Genomic DNA, 24,615 nt, shown 5'->3' with positions numbered 1-24,615 from the left:
AAAGATCAATACAGCTGGAGACTGGAAGCGTCACTGGGAAGAACTGATCGAGTAGCGCACTCTAAAAGTTTGGCTTACTGCTATACTCCACAGCAAGCTAACAGACACAATATGTTAGAGAGCCTGTGTTTATACCAACATACTTATTGGGATACTGGGTCAGTGTGTACAAATATATATCGTCATACCATAAAGATGCAGTGTGTGCTAATATACAGGAATAAGATACTGGGGCGTGTGTAAATATATACAATTACAGAATACTGGTACAAACGTTCAATAATACTACAGAGATGCGGTGCAAGATAATCTATAGTAATATGATAGAGAGGCCGTGTGTACTAATATACAGTAACAGAGGCTGTGACTACTTATATACATTAATAGGAATAAAGGTTGTGTGTACTTATATACAGTAATGGGATAGAGGCAGTGTGTTTTTATATACAGTATGGGATATAAGCTGTGTGTACTAATATTCAGTATTAGAGGTCATGTTTACTTATATACAGTAGTATAATAGAGAGGCTGTGTTTTCTTATATATGGTAATAGGATGAGTAATAATATACAGTAATAGAGGCCGTGTGTACAAATATACTGTGATCTGATAGATACCATGTGTACTAATAAACGGTTATAAGATATAGTGGCAGTGATTTTTTTTTATATAGTGATAGGCTAGAGGTTGTGCGTACCAATATATAGTAATAGGTTACAGAGGCTGTGTTTACTAATATATAGTAATAGGTTAGAGAGGCTGTGTGTACTAAAATACAGTAATAGGATAGAGAGGCCATGTGTGCACTAATATCCAGTAATAGGATAGGTAGGCCATGTGTGTACTAATATCCAGTAATAGGATAGAGAGACTGTGTGTGTACTAATATACAGTAATAGGTTAGAGAGTCATGTGTGTACTAATATACAGTAATAGGTTACAGAGTTCATTTTAAACTGCAAAGAAGAAACAAGTAAGTAGTAATGCTTATAAACGATTTAGGGTAATAAATTAGGCTACAGTGCAAACTAAAAATCGTTAGCAACTTTATAGGAATTACATATTTGAAAATTTGGGTTGACTGTCCCTGTAAGCAGTCACTGCATATCATGTTGCAGGTCTAGGGTCCTGAATCCTGCAAATTACATGCTGGCTTCTCTGTAGATTTTGAAAATGCACTATTTTCACAGATAAATGAATAGTGGACAAAATAAATAATGAAGCTACTTTACTATGCATAATGAACCATTTCCTGGGGATATAATTCTATATTTTGTTTAATGTCCTTTTAAGAGACACTTTGTCCCTCAAAAAAGGGACAGCCTGGAGGGATGTGAATTTATATTAAGGAATCACTGTTTAGCCTCACTCTACAAAAGCAAACCTCAAATTACAGCTTGAAATGACAGGGACTTGCTCTCTTTAATTACAGCAATTAAAGGGATGTTTAAACAATGTAAGATACTGAGCTGAGTGACAGATCCTGTAACTAAAAGTTAAATGGTCAGGAAACACTTTGGGATTGCAATATAAAATGTTTAGTGATGCATAGTCCTAAAAACCGAGAGAGCACATCGGCGGCTTTACAAGACTAACCTTGTCACATATATCTCCCTAGTCTGCAGTTTATCGAATCTTTACTGCTGAAGCCAAACAGTGATGATTTTGTTAACACAACGACAATGGCAAGCCCTGCCTTCTCCAAACTCAAGTAGTGGGTGAAGTTTGACCATTGAAAAAAATTGTATCATACAAGGTGTTAAACTGCTGTAATATAGTTAAGAACCTGCTGATCTGTTTATTTACTGGAAAACTGCAGAAAGAAAATATTGTAATTACAAGGCGTTTACTGTCCCTTTAAACCATTCAGTCTATATCAGGTCTGTAATAAAATATGAAATAGTAAGCTTAGTATTTTCATTAGTTTTGATGAATAAATGAAACAAATTTAGACACCAGCAATATATGTTTCAAGTTGTAACACTACTAAAAGCACTGTATATAAATAATGACATTACTCACAAGCCCAGGAGAGGTGTGGTGCGGCCAGAAAGACGAGCAGCCTCGGCAGACAGAGATCTTTGAATGCGCAGCTCCTTATAATTCTTCATTATCTGCAGCAACAGTTCAGAGCTTCAGTCAGATACAATTTGGAAAAATTCCTGTCTGTAGTCACTAACTTATCAGTAAGGACAAAGCTCTCCAATCCAAATGATACACTGTGAGCTCCTCATATCCACACTTCAGTGACTATGCCCCAGTAAGTGGTCTGGGAGTATGAAAATGACCTCTTATACAACTCAGGTTATTGTTATCAATAATACAAAGATAGACATCAAAACTCTTGCTTTAATTTGCTACATCCCAACAATGGCTTAAAGGGATAGTGTACCATACAATTTTTTACCCTTTAAATGTGTTCTCAATGATCAATGTTACCTGCTAGAGTGAATTAAATAGTTAAAGGGACAATCAATCAAAATTAAACTTTCATTATTTAGATAGAGCATGCCATTTTAAACAACTTTCCAATTTACTTCCATTAACTAAAAGTGCACAGTGTCTTTTTATATTTAAACGTTTTGAGTCACCAGCTCCTACTGAGCATGTGCAAGAATAAGGGTGTATGCATTTGTGATTGACTGATGGCTGTCACATGGTACGTGTATGCATTTGTGATTGGCTGATGGCTGTCACATGGTACAGGTGGGAGTGGAAAGAGACAACTTAAAATTGTCAGAAAAAAAAATCTACTACTCATTTGAAGTTCAGACTAAGTGCTATTGCATGGTCTTGTTATCTTGCACATTTGTTGATTATGCAAATCTACTGTGTTGACTGGTCCTTTAACCTTTGACATTTGAAATAGTTGCTTTTCCTGTTGAAACCTCTGCCTATACTAAAAAGTTTTAACACTGCACTAAGAGCTACAGAAAAGCAAAATCAACCTCCCAGCTGTGGCAGAAGTAAGAGAATCCCGGCATTATTTAAAAGGTCTACCGGAAAAGAAATAGAGGGTGCAAAATAAAGTGTTTTATAGGGTGTTCTTGCACCAGCTTTATAAACAGCTCCTGTCTATTGTTTGCCTGATTACACTGCCTCTATTAGCTCAGGAATATGGAATTATCCTAATTAATTGGTCTGTTTAGCAAAAAAGTAAATATGATAAGTTTAACAAAAATATTTCAAAATAAAATAATTCTTTGAGTTTTCAAAACATTTTACAAAGTTTGGTCAGTACATATTTATAGTTATCAACTTATAGGTTGTACTCCATCATCCTTGGTCAACAGAACATAGTATGTTTCCAAGCTAAAACTAATAAAATCATGAAGAGTAATCTATAACAGGGGTCAGCAACCTTGGGCGCCCAGATGTTTTGAAACTAGATGTAGTCACCAATAAGCAAGAGCTATCCAGGGTGCTGAACATAAAAAAACCACCTCTAGATGTTCTGAATTACTCCTAGTTATGCAGCATTAAAATGAGTTACCTTTGAATGTGCATGTGACAATGAAAGTAGTTCTTTGCTTAGGAGGGTCTTCTGCTCTTCTAACCCAACAACTGATGGAGACAAAATTACAGTTAAACATTGTATTAATTTATATATGTTTGTATGCAGCGAGCCATGAGCATAATAAATGTTAGGACTTTAATGCATATTTATTGCAAACACAAGTATATAATTACACCACGGCTATGTCCATGTAAAGAAACATAAAAAAAATATATATTTATGCTAACCTGATAAATTACTTTCTTTCCTAAGACATGGAGAGTCCACAATGTCATCAATTACTAGTGGGAATATCACTCCTGGTCAGCAGGAGGAGTCAAAGAGCACCACAGCAAAGCTGTTAAGTGTCACTCCCCTACCCATAATCCCAAGTCATTCGACCAAAGGAAAATGGAAAAAAAGGAATAACACAAAAGGTGTAGAGGTGCCTGAGGTTTAGTAAAAAAATAACCGTCTTAAATTTAAGGGCGGGGTGGTGGACTCTCCATATCCGGAAAGAAATGTATCAGGTAAGCATACATTTTGTTTTCTTTCCTAAAATATGGAGTGTCCACAACGTCATCAATTACTAGTGGGAACCAATACCCAAACTAGAGGACACAGATGACTAGGGAGGGATGACAAGACAGGCAGACGTAAACAGAAGGCACCACCGCTTGAAGAACCAAAAAGAAGCCTCAGCCGAGGCAAAAATATCAAATTTGTAAAAAGTGGAAAAAGTATGCAGAGGGGACCAAGTTGCAGGCTTGCAAATCTATTCCACAGAAGCTTCATTTTTGAAAGCCCAAGAAGAGGAGACAGTCCTAGAGGCATGAGCCGTAATTCTCTCAGGAAGCTGCTGTCCAGCAGTCTCATAACCAAACGGATCACACTTCTCAACCAGAGAGAGAAAAAGAGAAGTAGCAGTAGCTTTCTGACCCTTTACGCTTTCCAGAGAAAACAAACAAACAAACAAACAAACAAACAGGGCAGAGGACTGACGGAAATCCTTAGTCGCCTGCAGGTAAAATTTTAGAGCATGCACAACATCCAGGTTGTGCTACAAACGTTCTTTATGAGAAGAAGGATTAGGACATAGAGTAGGAACAACAATTTCCTGATTAATATTTCTATCTGAAACCCCAACTTAGTATGAAGAACCGCCTTATCAGCATGAAAGATAAGATAAGGCGAATCACACTGCAAAGGCGAGAGTTCCGAGACTCTCCAAGCAGAAGAAATAGCAATAAGAAACAAAACCTTCCAAGACAACAACTAAATATCTATGGAATGCAATGGCTGAAACGGAGCCTGCTGCAATACTCTAAGAACAAAGTTAAGACTCCAAAGAGGAGCAACAGATTTAAACACAGGTCTGAATCTGATCCTGACAAAAGGATTGAACATCTGGAACATCTGCCAGACGTCTGTGTACAAAATAGATGAAGCAGAAATCTTCAGAGAACTGACTGACAATCCCTTCTCCAGCCCTTCCTGGAGAAAAGACAAAATCCTAGGAATCCTAACCCTACTCCAAGAGTAGCCCTTGTATTCACACAAATAAAAGGTATTTGCGCCATACCTTATGGTAAATCTTTCTAATAATAGGCTTGCGAGCCTAAATCAAGGTCTCAATGACCGACTTTTAAATAGAACTAATCGTTCAATCTCCAAGCAGTCAGCTTCAGAGAAACGAGATTTGGATGAAAAAATGGACCCCGAGTTAGAAGGTCCTTCCTCAGAGGCAACCTCCAAGGTGGAAGAGAGGACATCTTCACTAGGTTTGCATACCAAATCCTGCGAGGACATGCAGGAGCTATCAGAATTACCAATGTTCTCTCCAGTTTGATACGAGCAATGACTCGTGGAAGGAGAGCAAACGGAGGAAACATATGCTGGACTGAAATCCCAAGGAACCGCCATAGCATCTATTAGGGCAGCCTGCGGATCTCTTGACCTTGAACCGTACCTTGGCATTCTGCCGAGACGCCATAAGATCCAACTCCAGCATCCCCCATTTGAGGGTTAACCTGGAGAACACCTCCGGATGGAGAGCCCACTCCCCGGAACTAAACGTCTGTCAGCTCAGGAAATCCGCTTCCTAGTTTTCTACTCATGGAATGTGGAAAGCAGATAGACAGCAATTGTGAGCTTCCACCCACTGAACAATCCGAGTCACCTTCTTCATGGCTAAGGAACTCAGAGTTCCTCCCTGGTGATTGATGTAAGTCACTGAGGTGATATTGTCCGACTGGAACCTGATAAACCGGGCTAAGAACAACTGAGGCCAAGCCATCAGAGCATTGTAAATCGCTCTCACCTCCAAGATGTTTATGGGGAGAGCAGACTCCCCCTGAGTCCATAGTCCTTGCGCCTCTAACAAGTCCCAGACTGCTCCCCAGCCCAGCAGGCAGGCATCTGTGGTCACAATCACCCAGGAAGGTCTCCGGAAGCATGTGCCCGAGACAGATGTTCCTGAGAAAGCCACCACGGAAGAGAGTCTTTTGTCAACTGATCTAGATATATCCTCTGAGACAGATCCGAATGGTCCCCGTTCCATTGTCTGAGCGTGCATAACTACAAGGCTCTCAAATGGAAACGAGTAAAGGGAATGATGACCAAGGAAGCGACCATCAGACCAAATACCTACATACATTGAGCTACTGATGGCCGAAAAGTGCATTGCAGAGAGAGGCAAGAATTTTGGATTTTCTGACCTCTGTCAGAAATATTTGCATAGATAGAGAATCTATTATGGTCCCCAAGAAAACCATCCTCACTTTCCATCCGTGGGAACATAGAAAAGACAACAAGATCTCTGTATGAGAGTCTGCTTGTTGAAAAGATGGCGCCTGAACCAATATGTCGTCCAGGTAGGGTGCCACCGAAATTCCCAGAGACCTGATCATTGCCAAGAGAGCCCCCAGAACCTTTGAGAAAATTCTGGGAGCTGTGGCAAGGCCAAACAAAAGAGCCACAAACTGAAAGTGTTTGTCTAGAAAGGCGAATCTCAGGAACTTGTGATGATGGGAACATGAAGATACGCATTCCTTCAGGTCTATGGTCGTCATGAACTGACCCTCTTGGACTAATGGAAGAATGGAACGACTTGTTTCCATTTAAAGGATGGTACTCTGAGAAACTAGAATAAGTCGGAAAGTTCTCTCTTTTTTTTTGGGAACCACAGGTTTGAATAGAAACCTAGGCCCTGTTCCTTCTCCGGAACTGGAACTATCACTCCCAGGGAAGGAGGTCCTGAACACATTTTAAAAATGCCTCTTTTTATCTGGTCTGCAGATAATCTTGAGAGGTGGAACCTGTCCCTGGGAGGAAAGGTCTTGATTCTATTCTGTAACCAGCGGTCTGGGACATTTGGTATCCATGCTTGATAAAATAGAGAAATGCAGTGTCTAGTGGTAGAAAACACCCTTTTCTACCCGTCTATCAGAAGTATTTCTGCCAGACCAGGACCAAACAAGGTCCTACCCTTGTAAGGAAGTGTCAGAAGCTTGGACTTAGAGGAAAAATCCTCTGACCAAGAATTAAGCCACAATGCCCTGCGGACTAGCACAGCAAAGCCAGATATCTTAGTTCCCAGCTTAATAACTTGTATGGTAGCATCAGAAAGAAAAGAATTGGCTAGCTTAAAAGCATTAATCCTAACCTGAATCTCCCAAACAAGTCTCTACCAAAATTGAAGCAGACAAGGCGTCGCACCCACAGGATGCCGCACTAGACACAGAGGCAATACTTCAAATAAGCCTCCATCTTTTCTATAGGGATCGTAGTTCTCTTAGCCAGAATAGAGAAAGCCCCTTCTACTTTAGGCACCATGCGCCATAAATCTTTAATGGAGTCAGCGACAGGAAACATCCTTTTAAAGACCGGAGATGGGGAAAAAGGTATCCCTGGTTTCTCCTATTCCTGCAAAATAAACTCCGTTGCACAGTCTAAAACAGGAAACCTTCCACAGAGAAAGGATCATAGTAACTATTAAATTTACTATATTTCTTAGGATTAACAACGTCAGGCGTATCGGAGTCGACCAAAGTAGCCAAAACCTCCTTTAAAAATACACAAGGTGTTCAAGCTTAAAGGATACTACTTCAGCAACAGATGAAGGAATTATACTGTCCGAATCTGAGATTTCACCATCAGAGGCTACCGACGTATCCTCCTCATCAGACCTATGAGGAAAGGCAACCTGTGTAGCAGCAAGTGGAACAGAAACCTTACTATATGAATCTCTAATTTTCCTCTTGCAATTTCCCTTTAGTATAGGAAAAGCAGATAATGCTACAGATACCGCAGAAGATAACTGGGCAGCAATTTCTGCAGGCAAATAAACTCCTCCAGGAGATTGAGAGGAACCGCAAGGCACTGCATGTGACACCATAGAGGCTTGGGACGTTTGAGGAGAAAGCTGTGGCATTGCCTAAACAGCATCATCCTGAGAGACATGAGGTTAGTAAATACATATTAGCTTTAATTTTTTTTATTATTTTTTTTTTAAATCCCTTTCAACAAAAGAAACAAAAAATTATGAATTAAAACATAACATACACTTGTCCATAGAAGCAGGTCTCAAGCTCCATGAGCAAATAAACAGAAAAATTGCAAAAAAATAAAATACTTAAAAATGAGCACTGTCACTTTAAGTGTATAGAGACTTGCCTTAGAACAGAAGCAACAAATACATAGGAACAGACCCCTGTTCCAAATCTTATACTCCTGTTTCATAATATAAAAATTACCCCAATGCCCTCCAACTATAGAAAGGTTTGAATTGGGATGTTTATTAGAAAGTAACTAATACTTTAAATAAATCCTTAAGGGAAGGAAATTACCTTCATGAGCGCCTCTTCAAATGCTGGCGACATTAACTAGTAACAGCATTAACTAAGACATGGAACATCGTGTGCTCCGATACAAATACAGTCTCTAAACAACCTGAGACTGTATACAGTCCGCCGCTCCGTTCTCAGTCGGAGAAGGAGCCAGGGCCACGTGAGCGCTACAGGATCAGTCAAAATAAATGGTGCCGCTCCGTTCTTACTGACAAAGGAGACGGAGTCAGAACAACAGTGCACAGCTAAATTAAATGTCGCACTTAATCAATATACCATTACTAGAACTGCAATATCACACAGCGATAAAAACCTTTGCAGGATGGTAACAAGTTCAGAGCTCTCATAAGAACCTTGAAAAGAATGTAAATAACCTGGCTCCACCAGATCGTATATGTTACAGTAAGTGATCACACATAAGTCCATTCAAATTTTAACCGGCGCCATTGCACAAATAAAATTTTGCCTCATGTAACTGGTTAACCCCTTCATCACCAATAAAGGGGAAGCAGTCTCTAATACCACATTAAAGTGCCTGCACACTGCCATAAGTAATATCCTAACTAGGATATATTTTGTCCCAATTAATGCTTGCAGGATCCTTGAAAGTTCACAGTCTCCCATACTTAGAATACAAAAAGGTACTTACCTGCATCAAGCCCTCTGGCAGCAGGACAGCTTACACGGTGTGAGAGGACGCCACTCCTCACAGATACCTGTAGAACAAAGGAAGAACAAAGTAAATCTACTCTGGCTTTCTGTACCATGGGCAGCAAACATGTTAGGAAAACGCAGCAAGGCCCACCTCACAAGTTACCTTCTGCTTTAAAGCCACCACTACCCTACATAAAAGATTAACGTGGACTACGGCTAGACCCAAAAAATTTTGCTTGCAGCGAAAGAAAAAGAAAATTTATGCTTACCTGATAAATGTATTTCTTTTTTGACACGATGAGTCCAGGGATCATCTTAATTACTAATTACTGGTCAGCAGGAGGCGGCAAAGAGCACCACAGCAGAGCTGTTAAATAGCTCCTCCCTTCCCTCCCACTCCAATCATTTGACCGAAGTTTAGGAAAGAAAAGAAAAGCCAAGGTGCAGAGGTGTCTGAAGTTTACAATAACCCACAACCTGTCTTACAAGAACAGGGCGGGCCGTGGACTCATCGTGTCAAAAAATTAATAACTTTATCAGGTAAGCATAAATTTTCTTTTCTTTTTTATGACACAATGAGTCCACGGATCATCTTAATTATTAATGGGATTCAATACCCAAGCTAGAGTACACAGATGATATGGGAGGGACAAGACAGGGAACCTAAACGGAAGGCACCACTGCTTGAAGAACCTTTCTCCCAAAAGCAGCCTCAGCCGAGGCAAAAGTGTCAAATTTGTAAAACTTGGAAAAAGTGTGAAGAGAGGACCAAGTTGCAGCCTTGCAAATCTGTTCCACAGAAGCTTCATTTTTGAATGCCCATGAGGAAGCAACAGCCCTCGTGGAATGAGCCGTAACCCTCTCTGGAGGATGCTGTCCAGCAGTCTCATATGCAAAACGTATGATACTTTTCAGCCAAAAAGAAAGAGAAGTAGCCGTAGCTTTCTGTCCCTTACGTTTTCTAGAGAAAATCACAAACAAAGAAGAAGACTGACGAAAGTCCTTAGTCGCCTGAAGGTAAAACTTTAAAGCCCGGACCATGTCCAAATTGTGCAGAAGTCGTTCCTTTTAAGAAGAAGGATTAGGACACAAAGCAGGAACAACAATCTCCTGATTAATGTTCCGATCAGAAACAACCTTAGGGAGAAACCCTAATTTAGTACGTAAAACTACCTTATCTGAATGGAAAATAAGATAAGGAGACTCGTACTGCAATGCAGAGAGCTGTGACACTCTACAAGCAGAAGAATTAGCAACAAGAAATAAAACTTTGCAAGATGACAACTTAATATCTAAGGAATGCATAGGCTCAAACGGAGTCCCTTGAAGAACTTTTAGAACTAAATTAAGACTCCATGGAGGAGTAATTGGTTTGAACACAGGCATGTTCCTGACCAAGGCCTGACAAAAAAAAGATTGTACATCTGGGACATCCGCCAGACGTTTGTGTAACAAAATAGATAAGGCCGAGATTTGACCCTTTAGGGAGCTCGTCGATAAACCCTTCTCCAAACCCTCTTGGAGAAAAGACAAAATTCTAGGAATCCTAATTCTACTCGATGAGTAGCCCTGGGATTCACACCAAATCTTATGGTAAACCTTCTAGTTACAGGCTTACGAGCCTGAATCATGGTCTCTATGACCAAATCAGAAAAGCCCCGCTTGGATAAAATTAAGCGTTCAATCTCCAAGCAGTCAGCTTCAGAGAAACTAGATTTGGGTGAAGGAAGGGCCCCTGAATCAGAAGGTCCTTCCTCAATGGGAGTCTCCAAGGAGGCAGAGATGCCATCTCCACCAGATCTGCATACCAAATCCTGCAAGGCCAGGCTGGTGCTATGAGGATCACCAAAGCCCTCTCCTGTTTGATTCGAGCAATTACCAGAGGAAGAAGAGCAAACGGAGGAAATAGGTAGGCTAGACTGAAGGTCCAAGGGACCGCCAGAGCATCTATCAGTTCGGCCTGGGGATCCCTGTACCTCAACCCATATTTCGGAAGCTTGGCATTCTGTCAGGATACCATGAGATTCAAATTCGGCTGACCCCACTTGAGAATCATATTGGAGAACACTTCCGGATGGAGTTCCCACTCCCCCGGATGAAAGGTCTGCCTGCTCAGGAAATCCGCCTCCCAGTTGTCCACCCCTGGGATATGGATCGCCGACAGGCAACAAGAGTGGGCTTCTGCCCATTGGATTATTTTGGTTACCTCTGTCATCGCTAAGGAACTCCTCGTTCCTCCCTGATGATTGATGTAAGCCACTGAAGTTATGTTGTCCGACTGGAACCTGATAAACCATAGTGAGGCTAACTGGGGCCAGGCCAGAAGGGAATTGAAGATTGTTCTTCTTATAAACATTCTAGAACTGAGAGCAGACTCTGACTGAGTCCAAACTCCCTGAGCCTTTAGGGAGCCCCAGACTGCTCCCCACCCCAGAAGGTTGTCACAATCACCCAAGATGGTCTGTGAAAGCAGGTTCCCTGGGAGAGATGATCCAGAGACAACCACCACTGAAGAGCTATTTGAGGAGACAAGCCTGCATAATCTCCGTTCCATTGCCTGAGCATGCTTAACTGCAGAGGTCTGAGATGGAAGCGAGCAAACGGGATGATGTCCATTGCCGCCACCATCGGTCCGATTAACTCCATGCACTGAGCCACTGACGGCCGAGAAGTGGACTAAAGGACTAGACAAGTATCGATAATCTTTGATTTCCTGACTTCTGTCGGAAAAATCTTCATAGACAGGGAGTCTATTATGGTTCCCAAAAAGGTGACTCTTGTGTCTGGAACTAGGGAACTCTTTTCCAAATTTACCTTCCACCCGTGATTTCTCAGGAAAGATAACACTATGTCGGTGTGGGATCTTACTTGTTGAAAAGATGGTGCCTGGACTAGAATGTCGTCCAGATAAGGCGCCACCACAATGCCCCGTGACCGAAGTACCGCCAACAGAGAACCCAGAACCTTTGTGAAAATTCTGGGAGCAGTGGCCAGGCTGAAAGGAAGAGCCACGAACTGGAAGTGTTTGTCCTGGAAGACAAACCTTAGGAACTTGTGATGATCCCTGTGAATAGGGACATGTAGGTATGCGTCCTTTAAATCCACTGTTGTCAAAATTGACCCTCCTGGATTAAGGGAAGAATGGAACGAATAGTTTCCATCATGAAGGACGGAACCCTTAGAAATTTGTTTAGACTCTTGAGATCTAAAATTGGTCTGAAGGTTCCCTCCTATTTGGGAACCACAAACAGACTGGAATAAAAACCCTGACCCTGTTCCAGTACTGGAACAGGAACAATCACTCCCAGGGTGGAGAGGTCTCTTACGCAATGTAAGAACGCCTCTCTTTTTGTCTGGTTTGCAGATAATCTTGAAAGAAGAAACCTGCCTCTGGGAGGAAAACCCTGGGACACAATTTCTAATGCCCAGGGATGCTGAACATCCTGAACCAAAACCAGAGCGAAGAAGGAAAGTCTGCCCCTTCAAGATCCGGTCACAGATCGGGGGCATGCCCTTCATGCTGTCTTGGATTCAATAGCAAGCTTCTTGGATTGCTTTCCCTTAGTCCAAGACTGGTTAGGTCTCCATGCAGGTTTCGATTGTTGCTGCTTAGAGGAGGAAGATGAAGAATTTCCTTTTAAATTTCAAAAGGAACAAAAATTGCTATGTCGTCCTGTTTGTTTCTCTTATCTTGAGGGAGAAGATGACCCTTACCTCCCGTAATATCAGAAATAATTTCCGAAAGACCAGGTCCAAATAAGGTCTTGCCCTTATAGAAAAACCCGAAATCTTAACTCCCAGCTTCAAAATGTGAAGGGAAGCGTCCGTAATAAAGGCATTAGCTAGCTTCAGAGCCTTAATCCTGTCTTGGATCTCCTCCAAGGAAGTCTCAGTCCTGAGAGACTCAGACAGTGCATCAAACCAATAAGCCGCCGCTCTAGTGACGGTAGCAATGCACGCAGCTGGCTGCCATTGCAGACCCTGGTGTGCAGAAATCTTCTTAAGTACACCCTCTAACTTCTTGTCCATAGGATCTTTGAAAGCACAACTATCCTCTATGGGAATAGTAGTTCTCTTGGCTAGGGTGGAAACGGCCCCTTCCACCTTAGGAACGGTTTGCCAAGCCTCCTTGAAAGAGTCAGCTATGGGAAACATCTTCTTAAAAATAGGAGAGGGAGAAAAGGGTATACCTGGCCTCTCCCACTCCTTAGTAATGATCTCCGAAGCTCGCTTTGGGACTCGAAATACGTCTGAGTAAGAAGGAACCTCAAAATATCTGTCCAATTTACTAGACTTCATAGGGACAACCACTACCGTGGAGTCACAGTCGTCCAAAGTAACCAAAACCTCCCAGAGCAACAGGCAGAGGTGTTCTAGTTTAAACCAAAAAGGTACCACCTCCGAGTCCGTCAAAGGCAATACACTTTCTGAATCTGAGATTTCAACCTCAGATGCTACAGCAGTACCCTCCTCTTGGTGACCTTGGGAGGATACCTCTGAAATTGCAACAATTGCATCAGAACTTACTGAATGTGTGGTTTTCTTCTTACGTTTGCCCTGCAACATTGGGAAAGCAGACAATGCATCAGAAATTGTAGAAGACATGAGAGAAGCTATGTCTTTTAAAGTAACTCCAGCGGGCGCTAGAACATTAGTGCAGGGCACTGCTTGTGTGGGCAGTAAAATTTGGGACGCTTGGGAAGAGAGCTGCGGCATACTTTGACCCTCGTCAGACTCTTGGACAGCATCCGCCTTTGAAAAATTTTGCTTATAAAAAAATCTTTTCCCTATATTTTAAAGTCCTCTCAATACATGAGGGACAGAAAGGGATTGGTGGTTCCACATTAGCTTCAAAACACAAGGAGCAAGCAACATTTTGTAATGCCCCTTGGTCCATACTTGTTCACAATTGACCCAATATTCAATAAAAAAATCAAAAAAATCTGATAAACATTTTAAAAATCAAGAAGTTACTGTCTCTTTAAATTCAAAGTGACAACTTTTTTACCTAAAGATTTGCAATGTTACACTACCAAAATAAGGCCAAAAAAACACCTCTGCACCACAGCTACCGTGCTGAGGTGCTCCTACCTGAAAGACAAGCGGATGGCCGTGTGACCGCTCAGCGCTGCAGTAGAACATTTTCAATCCGGAGCTCTACAGAAGAAATTTTCAAACCGGTACTAGAAAGGCATGCTCTGTACAGACCATGCGTTTCTAGACAGTACTTCAGAAAATGTGTCGCAGATGTCTTCCTGACCAAGGCGCAAGTGAATTGGCACAAACTCGGAAGACCCGCCCATCGTGGGCATACTACATCGCTTGCAATAAGCTCCGTTCAATTTCACTGCTTATTTCAATATGTACCGTCTATTCTGAGCAAATTATACTCTGCTTAAATAAAGTGTGAACCACCAGAGCAGGGATCCCCAGCCCCAGTGCCTGCACATAAATGCTGTCCCAATACCTCTCCAGACTTAGGAGAGTTTTTAGTGTCCCAACATATGTGCCTCCTCTATCCCTGTGCACTTAGTAATGATAATGGTGTGCTTACTCCTTTCTGGGTCCCCCCAGAAAATATATAAAGTAGCACTTACCTTTACTTCTGCCTGACAGCTAGGCAGCTCACAGGCTTAAGAGGTCCTCTCCCTCCCATCAACCTGTGGAGGAAAAAGCATGCTGAGTAATCTTTACCTCAGACTAAGGAATACAGGGCAGCAAAAATACATGGGAGGCGCAGTGAGACTTATGTCCCACAAGTTCCCATTGCTCTAAAACCACCAAAGCTCTACTGAAGAGACTCGTATGGACTACGGCTACACCCTAGGACAAAGCAGCACAATCTTGCACTACTTTAAAAATAATAAACTCTTGATTGAAGAGTCTTTTCTAACACCTCACTTTACCACTTCCTATCACTAACGTAGGCAAAGAGAATGACTGGGGTGGGAGGGAAGGGAGGAGCTATTTAACAGCTCTGTTGTGGTGCTCTTTGCCGCCTCCTGCTGACCAGGAGGTGAATATCCTATTAGTAATTAAGATGATCCGTGGACTCATTGTGTCACAAAAAAGAAACCAATTTTCTTCAGACACCAAAACTTCACCTCCTCCATTGACAGAGGCAAAGAGAATGACTGGGGATTATGGGTAGGGGAGTGAAGTGACACTTAACAGCTTTGCTGTGGTGCTCTTTGCCTCCTCCTGCTGGCCAGGAGTGATATTCCCACTAGTAACTGATCACGTTGTGGACTCTCCATATCTTAGGAAAGAAAGTAATTTTTTATGCATTATACATTTAATGCAGGGCTTGATGAATTCCTGACCCAGTGCTAAAATGTTACTTTTGCCTCCTTTTTTGGAGTGTTCTAATAATGACTACATATAAAAAATATTTTTAAAGTGCCAGTAACACACAAACATGTTCCAATATTTTTATCTATGAAAAATAGCTTATTTAACATTGTTTAAATTTATGACAAAAAACATAAATTTAGTTATTTCCATGATATCAAATGATAATGGGATCAGGTTGTATGGTCACAAGAAACCAAAATAAAACTTTTTGGCAATAAACAACAGAAGTGGGTTTGGTGCACACAGAGAAATAGCCATATGGAAAAGTACCTCATGCCCACAGTTAAATATGGTGGTGGCTCTTTAATGTTTTGGGGCTGTTTTTCCTGCCAGGGGACCTGGACATGTTAGGATACATGGCATTATGGACTCTATCAAATAGCAACAGATATTAAATGAACACCTGACTGCCTCTGCCAGAATTCTTAAAATGGGCCATGGTTGGCTCTTCCAGCAGGATAATGATCCACAACATACATCAAAATAAACACAAAAATGATATACTGCCCAAAAAAATCCAGGTGCTGCCATGGCCATCCCAGTCACCTGACTTGAACCCCCATATAAAACATGTGAGGTGAACTGAAGAGTAGAGTCCACCAGTGTCAACCTAGAAATCTGAAAGATCTGGAAAGATTCTGTATGGAGGAATGGTCTCAGATCCCTTGTCATGTATTCTCCAACCTCATCAGGCAGTATAGGAGAAGACTCAGAGCTGTTATCTTGGCAAAAGGAGGTTGCACAAAATATTGACTAAAAGGGTGCCAATAATTATTTAACAAAGATGTATTTATTTTTTGGATAAACCAGTGTTGTGTTTGCCATTGTTTGATATCCATAAGAGCAGGAGTATTTTTGTGTACATTTTGAACAAAAGATTAAAACAAAAATAATTTTTTCACAGCCTTCTTTGCTCATATTTACCAAGGTTGCCATTAGTGGAGGGCACTGTATATCTTTGGTTACCCAAACATTTTATGGTGGTTCAGTCACTATTGGAAGGATTGAATGAGGAATGATATTACTTATACTCACCCTTATGTTAAAGATAGTGCCGTAAAATAAATTTAGATTATAATCACACTTTAGTTAAAAAATACATATGAAAGTTAGTTAATAATTTATGTTAACTATTTTAACTATTTGGTAAAAAAAATAAAAAAAAACACTTAATGAGAAAATTTTCATTAACAAAAAATACTGATGTCTATTCTCTTCTCAGTGGCATAGAGACAGAAGCCTCTAGGCTGTAGTCTGGGCAGCCCTGTATAGTAATCTTTAGGGAGTAGAGGGACAGCTTGTTACTTGTACCCAGGTTTAAAATACTGGTCATAAGCTGCATAACAAAATGTACCACAGTCTAATAAGCAAAGCTGGACTTGCGATGGAAAAATAAAAAGAATTTTCAAATGAAGATAAAAAACATTTTACACATGCATCAATGCCAGGTTTATAAAAGTCACAGTCTAAAATATTTTGTTTTTAACATTTGTTTGGTGGTGTATCTGGTATAGTTGTGATTAATAATACTTCATTTAAAAAAAATGTATTGCCTGTAGGCAAGTAGCATTAATTTAAATATATACTGTCCATCATTATCAACAAATAAGCTCCTATCTCAAAGAGCAGTTTTATACTTCCTGATACATTTAAAACCATTCATTTTGAATCTAATATATTTTTAATGCAACAATATATAGGTCAACAGGTTTACAAAGCTGTCTTATAAATAAGACATCATTTTGTTGCATTTAATATCCCCTTAATTTGGTTCCGACAACATGGCAAACAATGTTAAGAACAGTTCATGCTTGCATTTGTACTTACTCTGATCAGCATAACTCCGAGCTTTCATCTCCATAGCCTTAGTCTGAGCCTCCATGGTGATCAAATTAGCTTTATAAAGTTTCCTCTCCTGATCAACTCCATCTTCCATCTCCATACATCTCTAAAATTAACATTACCCTGTGAGAATTTCAGTATTTAGTACTTACTTAAGAACAGGATTAGATCTGTTAAAGTGTAATATAAATGTGACAGTGCCACACTAGAAGCAGAATAGGTTGTCAAAGGTAGATTAGAACAGTTGGTGACATTTACTGGAAAGGACAGATAATTGTAAGGATATATCAAAGCAACACTAATGTCAAAAGTAAACTTTCCGATAAAGCAAAAAATAATAAATAAAACTTTACAATTATCAAAATGCTGTTTCTGATGCACCAGCTCCTACTGATCATGTGTAAGACTGAACAGAATATATGAATATGTTTTTGTTATTGGCTGATGGCTGTCACATGATACAGGGAAAATGGATCAAACTTTGAAATTCATGAGGAAAAAAAAAAAAACAGAATTTATGCTTACCTGATAAATTACTTTCTCCAACGGTGTGTCCGGTCCACGGCGTCATCCTTACTTGTGGGATATTCTCTTCCCCAACAGGAAATGGCAAAGAGCCCAGCAAAGCTGGTCATATGATCCCTCCTAGGCTCCGCCTACCCCAGTCATTCGACCGACGTACAGGAGGAAATATGCATAGGAGAAACCATATGATACCGTGGTGACTGTAGTTAGAGAAAATAATTCATCAGACCTGATTAAAAAAACCAGGGCGGGCCGTGGACCGGACACACCGTTGGAGAAAGTAATTTATCAGGTAAGCATAAATTCTGTTTTCTCCAACATAGGTGTGTCCGGTCCACGGCGTCATCCTTACTTGTGGGAACCAATACCAAAGCTTTAGGACACGGATGAAGGGAGGGAGCAAATCAGGTCACCTAAATGGAAGGCACCACGGCTTGCAAAAACAGAATTTATGTTTACCTGATAAATTTCTTTCTCCAACGGTGTGTCCGGTCCACGGCGTCATCCTTACTTGTGGGATATTCTCTTCCCCAACAGGAAATGGCAAAGAGCCCAGCAAAGCTGGTCACATGATCCCTCCTAGGCTCCGCCTACCCCAGTCATTCGACCGACGTTAAGGAGGAATATTTGCATAGGAGAAACCATATGGTACCGTGGTGACTGTAGTTAAAGAAAATATCAGACCTGATTAAAAAAACCAGGGCGGGCCGTGGACCGGACACACCGTTGGAGAAAGAAATTTATCAGGTAAACATAAATTCTGTTTTCTCCAACATAGGTGTGTCCGGTCCACGGCGTCATCCTTACTTGTGGGAACCAATACCAAAGCTTTAGGACACGGATGAAGGGAGGGAGCAAATCAGGTCACCTAAATGGAAGGCACCACGGCTTGCAAAACCTTTCTCCCAAAAATAGCCTCAGAAGAAGCAAAAGTATCAAACTTGTAAAATTTGGTAAAAGTGTGCAGTGAAGACCAAGTCGCTGCCCTACATATCTGATCAACAGAAGCCTCGTTCTTGAAGGCCCATGTGGAAGCCACAGCCCTAGTGGAATGAGCTGTGATTCTTTCGGGAGGCTGCCGTCCGGCAGTCTCGTAAGCCAATCTGATGATGCTTTTAATCCAAAAAGAGAGAGAGGTAGAAGTTGCTTTTTGACCTCTCCTTTTACCTGAATAAACAACAAACAAGGAAGATGTTTGTCTAAAATCCTTTGTAGCATCTAAATAGAATTTTAGAGCGCGAACAACATCCAAATTGTGCAACAAACGTTCCTTCTTTGAAACTGGTTTTGGACACAGAGAAGGTACGATAATCTCCTGGTTAATGTTTTTGTTAGAAACAACTTTTGGAAGAAAACCAGGTTTAGTACGTAAAACCACCTTATCTGCATGGAACACCAGATAAGGAGGAGAACACTGCAGAGCAGATAATTCTGAGACTCTTCTAGCAGAAGAAATCGCAACTAAAAACAAAACTTTCCAAGATAATAACTTAATATCAACGGAATGTAAGGGTTCAAACGGAACCCCCTGAAGAACTGAAAGAACTAAATTGAGACTCCAAGGAGGAGTCAAAGGTTTGTAAACAGGCTTGATTCTAACCAGAGCCTGAACAAAGGCTTGAACATCTGGCACAGCTGCCAGCTTTTTGTGAAGTAATACCGACAAGGCAGAAATCTGTCCCTTCAGGGAACTTGCAGATAATCCTTTTTCCAATCCTTCTTGAAGGAAGGATAGAATCCTAGGAATCTTAACCTTGTCCCAAGGGAATCCTTTAGATTCACACCAACAGATATATTTTTTCCAAATTTTGTGGTAAATCTTTCTAGTCACAGGCTTTCTGGCCTGAACAAGAGTATCGATCACAGAATCTGAGAATCCTCGCTTCGATAAAATCAAGCGTTCAATCTCCAAGCAGTCAGCTGGAGTGAAACCAGATTCGGATGTTCGAACGGACCCTGAACAAGAAGGTCTTGTCTCAAAGGTAGCTTCCAAGGTGGAGCCGATGACATATTCACCAGATCTGCATACCAAGTCCTGCGTGGCCACGCAGGAGCTATCAAGATCACCGACGCCCTCTCCTGCTTGATCCTGGCTATCAGCCTGGGGATGAGAGGAAATGGCGGGAACACATAAGCTAGTTTGAAGGTCCAAGGTGCTACTAGTGCATCCACTAGAGCCGCCTTGGGATCCCTGGATCTGGCCCCGTAGCAAGGAACTTTGAAGTTCTGACGAGAGGCCATCAGATCCATGTCTGGAATGCCCCACAGGTGAGTGACTTGGGCAAAGATTTCCGGATGGAGTTCCCACTCCCCCGGATGCAATGTCTGACGACTCAGAAAATCCGCTTCCCAATTTTCCACTCCTGGGATGTGGATAGCAGACAGGTGGCAGGAGTGAGACTCCGCCCAAAGAATAATTTTGGTTACTTCTTCCATCGCTAGGGAACTCCTTGTTCCCCCCTGATGGTTGATGTACGCAACAGTCGTCATGTTGTCTGATTGAAACCGTATGAACCTGGTCCTCGCAAGCTGGGGCCAGGCCTGGAGCGCATTGAATATCGCTCTCAGTTCCAGAATATTTATCGGTAGAAGAGATTCTTCCCGAGACCAAAGACCCTGAGCTTTCAGGGATCCCCAGACCGCGCCCCAGCCTATCAGACTGGCGTCGGTCGTGACAATGACCCACTCTGGTCTGTGGAACATCATCCCTTGAGACAGATTGTCCAGGGACAGCCACCAACGGAGTGAGTCTCTGGTCCTCTGATTTACTTGTATCTTCGGAGACAAGTCTGTATAGTCCCCATTCCACTGACTGAGCATGCACAGTTGTAATGGTCTTAGATGAATGCGCGCAAAAGGAACTATGTCCATCGCCGCCACCATCAACCCGATCACTTCCATGCACTGAGCTATGGAAGGAAGAGGAACGGAATGAAGTATCCGACAAGAGTCCAGAAGCTTTGTTTTTCTGGCCTCTGTTAGAAAGATCCTCATTTCTAAGGAGTCTATAATTGTTCCCAAGAAGGGAACCCTTGTTGACGGGGATAGAGAACTCTTTTCCACGTTCACTTTCCAGCCGTGAGATCTGAGAAAGGCCAGGACAATGTCCGTGTGAGCCTTTGCTTGAGGAAGGGACGACGCTTGAATCAGAATGTCGTCCAGGTAAGGTACTACTGCAATGCCCCTTGGTCTTAGCACCGCTAGAAGGGACCCTAGTACCTTTGTGAAAATCCTTGGAGCAGTGGCTAATCCGAAAGGAAGCGCCACGAACTGGTAATGTTTGTCCAGGAATGCACACCTTAGGAACCGATGATGTTCCTTGTGGATAGGAAGATGTAGATACGCATCCTTTAAATCCACCGTGGTCATAAATTGACCTTCCTGGATGGAAGGAAGGATAGTTCGAATGGTTTCCATCTTGAACGATGGGACCTTGAGAAATTTGTTTAAGATCTTGAGATCTAGGATTGGTCTGAACGTTCCCTCTTTTTTGGGAACTATGAACAGATTGGAGTAGAACCCCATCCCTTGTTCTCTTAATGGAACAGGATGAATTACTCCCATTTTTAACAGGTCTTCTACACAATGTAAGAACGCCTGTCTTTTTATGTGGTCTGAAGACAACTGCGACTTGTGGAACCTCCCCCTTGGGGGAAGTCCCTTGAATTCCAGAAGATAACCCTGGGAGACTATTTCTAGCGCCCAAGGATCCAGAACATCTCTTGCCCAAGCCTGAGCGAAGAGAGAGAGTCTGCCCCCCACCAGATCCGGTCCCGGATCGGGGGCCAATATTTCATGCTGTCTTGGTAGCAGTGGCAGGTTTTTTGGCCTGCTTTCCCTTGTTCCAGCCTTGCATTGGTCTCCAAGCTGGCTTGGCCTGAGAAGTATTACCCTCTTGCTTAGAGGACGTAGCACCTTGGGCTGGTCCGCTTTTACGAAAGGGACGAAAATTAGGTCTATTTTTTGCCTTGAAGGGCCGATCCTGAGGAAGGGCGTGGCCCTTACCCCCAGTGATATCAGAGATAATCTCTTTCAAGTCAGGACCAAACAGCGTTTTCCCCTTGAAAGGAATGTTTAGTAGCTTGTTCTTGGAAGACGCATCAGCCGACCAAGATTTCAACCAAAGCGCTCTGCGCGCCACAATAGCAAACCCAGAGTTCTTAGCCGCTAACTTAGCCAATTGCAAAGAGGCGTCTAGAGTGAAAGAATTAGCCAATTTGAGAGCATTGATTCTGTCCATAATCTCCTCATAAGGAGGAGAGTCACTATCGAGCACCTTAAGCAGTTCATCAAACCAGAAATATGCGGCTGTAGTGACAGGGACAATGCATGAAATGGGAGGTAGAAGGTAACCCTGCTGAACAAACATCTTTTTAAGCAAACCTTCTAATTTTTTATCCATAGGATCTTTGAAAGCACAACTATCCTCTATGGGAATAGTGGTGCGTTTGTTTAAAGTAGAAACCGCTCCCTCGACCTTGGGGACTGACTGCCATAAGTCCTTTCTGGGGTCGACCATAGGAAACAATTTTTTAAATATGGGGGGAGGGACGAAAGGAATACCGGGCCTTTCCCATTCTTTATTAACAATGTCCGCCACCCGCTTGGGTATAGGAAAAGCTTCTGGGAGCCCCGGCACCTCTAGGAACTTGTCCATTTTACATAGTTTCTCTGGGATGACTAAATTTTCACAATCATCCAGAGTGGATAATACCTCCTTAAGCAAAATGCGGAGATGTTCCAATTTAAATTTAAATGTAATCACATCAGATTCAGCCTGCTGAGAAATGTTCCCTAAATCAGTAATTTCTCCCTCAGACAAAACCTCCCTGGCCCCCTCAGATTGGGTTAGGGGCCCTTCAGAGATATTAATATCAGCGTCGTCATGCTCTTCAGTAACTAAAACAGAGCAGCCACGCTTACGCTGACAAGGGTTCATTTTGGCTAAAATGTTTTTGACAGAATTATCCATTACAGCCGTTAATTGTTGCATAGTAAGGAGTATTGGCGCGCTAGATGTACTAGGGGCCTCCTGAGTGGGCAAGACTCGTGTAGACGAAGGAGGGAATGATGCAGTACCATGCTTACTCCCCTCACTTGAGGAATCATCTTGGGCATCATTGTCATTATCACATAAATCACATTTATTTAAATGAATAGGAATTCTGGCTTCCCCACATTCAGAACACAGTCTATCTGGTAGTTCAGACATGTTAAACAGGCATAAACTTGATCAGAAGTACAAAAAACGTTTTAAAATAAAATCGTTACTGTCACTTTAAATTTTAAACTGAACACACTTTATTACTGCAATTGCGAAAAAACATGAAGGAATTGTTCAAAATTCACCAAATTTTCACCACAGCGTCTTAAAGCCTTGAAAATATTGCACACCAATTTTGGAAGCTTTAACCCTTAAAATAACGGAACCGGAGCCGTTTTAAGCTTTAAACCCCTTTACAGTCCCTGGTATCTGCTTTGCTGAGACCCAACCAAACCCAAAGGGGAATACGATACCAAATGACGCCTTCAGAAGTCTTTTATAAGTATCAGAGCTCCTCTCACATGCGACTGCATGCCATGCCTCTCAAAAACAAGTGCGCAACACCGGCGCGAAAATGAGACTCTGCCTATGCTTTGGGAAAGCCCCTAAAGAATAAGGTGTCTAAAACAGTGCCTGCCGATATTATTAAATCAAAATACCCAGAATAAATGATTCCTCAAGGCTAAATAAGTGTTAATATCAATCGATTTAGCCCAAAAAAAGTCTACAGTTTAAATAAGCCCTTGTGAAGCCCTTATTTACAATCGTAATAAACATGGCTTACCGGATCCCATAGGGAAAATGACAGCTTCCAGCATTACATCGTCTTGTTAGAATGTGTCATACCTCAAGCAGCAAGAGACTGCAAACTGTTCCCCCAACTGAAGTTAATTGCTCTCAACAGTCCTGTGTGGAACAGCCATGGATTTTAGTTACGGTTGCTAAAATCATTTTCCTCATACAAACAGAATTCTTCATCTCTTTTCTGTTTCTGAGTAAATAGTACGTACCAGCACTATTTGAAAATAACAAACTCTTGATTGAATAATGAAAAACTACAGTTAAACACTAAAAAAACTCTAAGCCATCTCCGTGGAGATGTTGCCTGTACAACGGCAAAGAGAATGACTGGGGTAGGCGGAGCCTAGGAGGGATCATGTGACCAGCTTTGCTGGGCTCTTTGCCATTTCCTGTTGGGGAAGAGAATATCCCACAAGTAAGGATGACGCCGTGGACCGGACACACCTATGTTGGAGAAACCTTTCTCCCAAAAATAGCCTCTGAAGAAGCAAAAGTATCAAATTTGTAAAATTTGGCAAAAGTGTGCAGTGAAGACCAAGTCGCTGCCTTACATATCTGGTCAACAGAAGCCTCGTTCTTGAAGGCCCATGTGGAAGCCACAGCCCTAGTGGAGTGAGCTGTGATTCTTTCGGGAGGCTGCCGTCCGGCAGTCTCATAAGCCAAACGGATAATGCTTTTAAGCCAAAAAGAAAGAGAGGTAGAAGTTGCTTTTTGACCTCTCCTTTTACCAGAATAAACAACAAACAAAGAAGAAGTTTGTCTGAAATCTTTAGTGGCCTCTAAATAGAATTTTAGAGCACGGACTACGTCCAAATTGTGTAACAAACGTTCCTTCTTTGAAACTGGATTCGGGCACAAAGAAGGTACAACTATCTCCTGGTTAATATTTTTGTTGGAAACAACTTTCGGAAGAAAACCAGGCTTAGTACGCAAAACCACCTTATCTGCATGGAACACCAGATAGGGCGGAGAACACTGCAGAGCAGATAACTCAGAAACTCTTCTAGCAGAAGAAATTGCAACCAAAAACAAAACTTTCCAAGATAATAACT

The 24,615-nt window shown here is 41.8% G+C and overlaps 1 protein-coding gene across 1 annotated transcript in view; it reads right to left on the bottom strand.

The window, feature by feature from the left end:
• LOC128638588 (C-Jun-amino-terminal kinase-interacting protein 4-like) overlaps positions 1-24,615 on the bottom strand; it is a 297,523-nt gene that overhangs the window by 227,259 nt on the left and 45,649 nt on the right. The window contains 3 exon segments of the mRNA XM_053690636.1: positions 2,023-2,114; positions 3,494-3,564; positions 17,179-17,299. Coding sequence (XP_053546611.1) covers positions 2,023-2,114; positions 3,494-3,564; positions 17,179-17,299 — 284 coding nt within the window.

The sequence above is a fragment of the Bombina bombina genome, chromosome 8 (genome assembly GCF_027579735.1).
Source record: "Bombina bombina isolate aBomBom1 chromosome 8, aBomBom1.pri, whole genome shotgun sequence".
NCBI classification, from domain to species: Eukaryota; Metazoa; Chordata; class Amphibia; order Anura; family Bombinatoridae; genus Bombina; species Bombina bombina.
This window is presented reverse-complemented; position numbering and strand designations above follow the sequence as displayed.